Consider the following 4280-nt stretch of genomic DNA (forward strand, 5'->3'; position numbering starts at 1 on the left):
TCTCCAGGTAATAAAGTATATTAATAATGCAGTGCTAACTGACATAGCATTTATTACATTGGCCTATGGAAACTATAAAATATATTTTCTGCCTTATTCTTTGATAAAATTGGGGGTGTAGTAAATAAACAAACCATAAAACTGCCATTAGGAAAATATGTATTTTTCATATATTTAATCATTTATTGGTAATCGTCCAGTAGTGTATTTGAGTTCTTAGCCTATTAAAAGTAAGAGATTACAATTAGTCCCAAAAAAGGGTGTTATTACATTTGACATTTCTGTCCCCCTCACTTTTGAAATGATGGCTACGCCCCTGATTGTGAGTGTACACACAATCTTCTCATACCTCTTCTGTTCGGTGCTGTCCATGGAGGTGAGGGTGGCAGACACAGGCCGAGTAGGGGGCACGCCATGACCCAGTAAGTGCAATGTGAACTTCAGGAAAGAATAGGGCTGGTATCTGACAGGGGGCTCACTGGTGGCGAAACTGCAACTGTGTGGGCGGACTCTTCCGGGGCAGACCACTCCAAGTCAAGCTCTTCAATGGCCTTGTTGAGGATGAGTATAAGTTCGGTGTCCAGACTGGGTCTGGCATCACCTGGCTCGCTATGTGGGAGAGGAGCGGAGTCCTCCATGAAGATCGCCCAATCCTCAGCATCAGAAGCTGCCAATTACACAGAGTCATCAGCAAAATCCTCCTTGGAACCCCAAGAAGAAACCAAAGCACTCGCACTTGATGAGGGGGCTGTGGGAAAAGAGCACCAGGGAATCCTCTCACTGTGGGGATAGTGAGACACGGGATCTGAGCCTCACTCGGACTCATTTGCTTGACCTCATAAAAGAAGAAAATGGGGAAGGACAAGGGGAGCTATCTTTAAAGAAAGCGATCTGCAAAAGCTTCGAGGCGAGACTCATGCTCTCACAGTGAGAGCAGCTTGTGTGAGCGCTGCCTCTGCCCAAACAGGAGACGCACTCAGAGTGCTCAGCTGTGAAAACTGGCAGTGCCATAATCTGCTGCTGGGGATGTTCTACGATGAGCAGGAAGGCTTCCTCTTTGTCGTTTTCTTCTTCTGAGTTTTGATAGAGGTTACAGCGAGACAACAAAGAGATCTCCCATGTTTCTCACACTACATTATCATCTGTGGTGACACACACATGAAGAACACGTTCAACCAAACACTGGACATGAACATCCACACAAACACACACATGAAGAACACGTTCAACCAAACACTGGACATGAACATCCACACAAACACACATGAAGAACACGTTCAACCAAACACTGGACATGAACATCCACACAAACACACACATGAAGAACACGTTCAACCAAACACTAGACATGAACATCCACACAAACACACACACGAAGAACACGTTCAACCAAACACTGGACATGAACATCCACACAAACACACATGAAGAACACGTTCAACCAAACACTGGACACGAACATGAATCACCTGTGATGGGTTTATATAGAATATATGATTCATAATTAATGTTCTGATGTGTGTTTAATGATCTAAAAATCACATTCATACCGTCCATACTCCTTTGTCTTAATTTTTCCCATCTGAGATCATCTGACAATAAACCCAGACAGGAACGTCACCTGCTGGATAGATGGAGTAAATCCCACTGACTGTTTCTTCTGAGTTGTAGATGTCAGAGCAGTCAACTGGTTTGTCTACATCATGACCGCAATCACAGCCCAATAAAACAGGCAGAAGAGCTGCCAAAAACACCATCATCTGCACGAGAGAGAAAAATGAACATCACACTGAAAAGGTGAAAATAATCTGTAAAAATGCTACAAAATGTAGGAAACAAATGAACTTACCTCCATCTTCTCAATTTTTTCTCAGTAGATCAAAGCAGAAATCTTTTTTTCCTTAAAGAGATGAAAATGAATTTACTTATACAATTTCATTGTATTAGTTCTTTTGTATAAAATGATATAAACTTCTGAATGTCCAGACAGGCTTTTAAAAAAATGCTTAAGAATAAACCAGCAACTCACCAGTGGGTGTTCTCCAGTCGTAGAGGAGACAAATGCTCCTTTAAATATCTGACATTCAGGCTCCTCCTCAGTGTCAAAGACCATTTTTAGAAATTTAGGTAAAACATTCTTTTCGCACATTTAAGATTGTGAAAGAAGGGAAATTCCCTGTACCTACAAATCACCTGTACGCACAGAATGTTCTTAAATACCACTCACTTGATCACAAATAATCTTAAAATCATCAACAGAACACTAATAATTCTTTTTTCAAAAACACATTTACCAGCTTTCCATATATACCCAACACCCTCAAACAATAGATAACAGACTGAATTTAACCTAAAGAGGTCATGAAGTCTGAATGTAAAGATATTCAGTCCAGTGCTGTAGGAGAAAGACCAGTGAAACCCTCAAACAAACTATTGAATCACTTTATTTCACACAGAATGGTGAATATAATAGTAGCAAAACTTCAGCTGATCAGAATCGTTTATTTGCTACACATTCCATTCTAATACTCCAGATCACTGGATTTGGTGACTCACCTTGTTTGTTCTTCTTCAGGAGCAAGCTGGAATATTTGAGAGCAGAATTTCACAATTTCTAAGCATTTGATTGCACAAGCTGCTATATACTCTTGAACCTAAACAACACACTACATGCTCTCACTGATCAATTCCCATTAAAAATGGAACGGGTTACAGCCAATGAGCTAATCAGGGAGATGCATCTGCTGAAGATTTCTAAATGGTACGTTTTGATGAACGATGCACTTCTAAATAGTTTTTTTTTTAAAATTCCATTATGCATGCAGATGTGGGTCTTGATTCTGTACCATTTTGACACATTCTGACCAATGCATTTCTATGACTTTCTCTGCTGCACTGAATAAGAACTTAAAAAGAACAGCACAGAAGAGAGTCTGAGTTCTTGCCTGTAACCAGAAAAAAGTGATTCAACAAGCTAAAGATAATTTCATGCTTATAGAGATAAAACAGGAGCATTTTCTTTAGTGACATGGCATATTTTATTGGTCATTTTTTGTATATCTGTCATACGATCGTCTACTGTCCATCATCAGAGCTGGTCCTGTGACGTTCAGCAGATCATGCGAGCGTTTAGCCGAGCCGGATGAAGGAATGCTGGGTAGAGATGCAGGATTCGCGGCCTGTCAAAAGGGATCTGTAACATGTACATTGACTGAAATATCGAATGGACTTAACGTGCAGCTTTGACAAACCAAGTGAGGTTTTTCAGGGAAACAGATTAAGGTAAGGAATCCTGGGATAGTGTGTGTAATGTGTGTTATCTGCGGGATGAACGAGTGAAGGCGTGACGGAGGGGAAATACGGTTATCCGGTTCTCAGGATGACGTGAACTCCTGAGTCGGTGAACACGGGGCCGCTCATGTCTCCGACCTTCAGCGCGAACGAGACGTCTTCAAACGGCTTCTGCATTTGACCTGACACACACACACACACACACACACAAACACACACACACACAAAAGACAATTTTAAAATATTATACAAAAAAAAAAATCAATGTTACAAAACACCATTCATAATATCACTTTCCCACATATATTAAGATTATTAACACTTAAAGCTGTACCGGTAACACGTTACAATAAATCCCACTAGTTAACGTAAATTAATGCATTTTCTATCATTTACTAACAATGAGCAATTTGTTACAGTAGTTTGTTACTGTTATTTCATAAAAAAACATGACAGTTCATTGTAAGTTCATTAGCACCGGTCGATTAAATAATATTAACAGATGTAACTTTGGACTTTCATATTGTATTAGTTAATGTTGAAATTAACATTAGCTGAGATTAATAAATGCTGTAAAGTGCTTTTCATCGTTAGTTCATGTTTACTAAGGTATTTATCAAATGTTATCAAATGAAACCGTACCGTATAAGTGTTACTGCTGTATTTTAGATGAATGTTATGTTTAGTTTAACGCAGTGACTACATCAACGCTGTATGTTGCATAAATGCTCACGCAACATTTACTCAATGTTAAAGCATTCTGTTTCTGTCAGCTGTTCACTGGTAGATGATGCTGATAATCTGGTACGGGCGTGTTATTGGCGTATCTCTAGTCTTACCCCTGCCGAACAAGCCCAGGTCTCCTCCGTTCCTCGCCGAGCTGCAGTCGCTGAACTGAGACGCCAAACTCTCAAAGTCCTCCTCGCCAGACTTGATCTGTTCGATGTACTCTACACACACACACACGCGTCTGAATTCATAAGAGCACC

General features: G+C 40.2%; 1 protein-coding gene across 1 annotated transcript in view; it reads right to left on the reverse strand.

Moving 5' to 3' along the window:
* Positions 1–3019: 3019 nt before the first annotated feature.
* Positions 3020–4280, reverse strand: part of LOC107727173 (peptidyl-prolyl cis-trans isomerase NIMA-interacting 1-like) — a 3284-nt gene continuing 2023 nt past the window's right edge. The window contains exons 3-4 of the mRNA XM_016536957.1: positions 4131–4241; positions 3020–3473 (exon numbers count right to left, since the gene is read on the reverse strand). Of these exons, the coding sequence (XP_016392443.1) occupies positions 3364–3473; positions 4131–4241 (221 nt within the window). The 3' untranslated portion in view covers positions 3020–3363. The remainder of the gene's footprint in view (positions 3474–4130; positions 4242–4280) is intronic.

The sequence above is a fragment of the Sinocyclocheilus rhinocerous genome, unplaced genomic scaffold (assembly GCF_001515625.1).
Source record: "Sinocyclocheilus rhinocerous isolate Xijiao unplaced genomic scaffold, SAMN03320098_v1.1 scaffold937, whole genome shotgun sequence".
Taxonomy (NCBI): Eukaryota; Metazoa; Chordata; class Actinopteri; order Cypriniformes; family Cyprinidae; genus Sinocyclocheilus; species Sinocyclocheilus rhinocerous.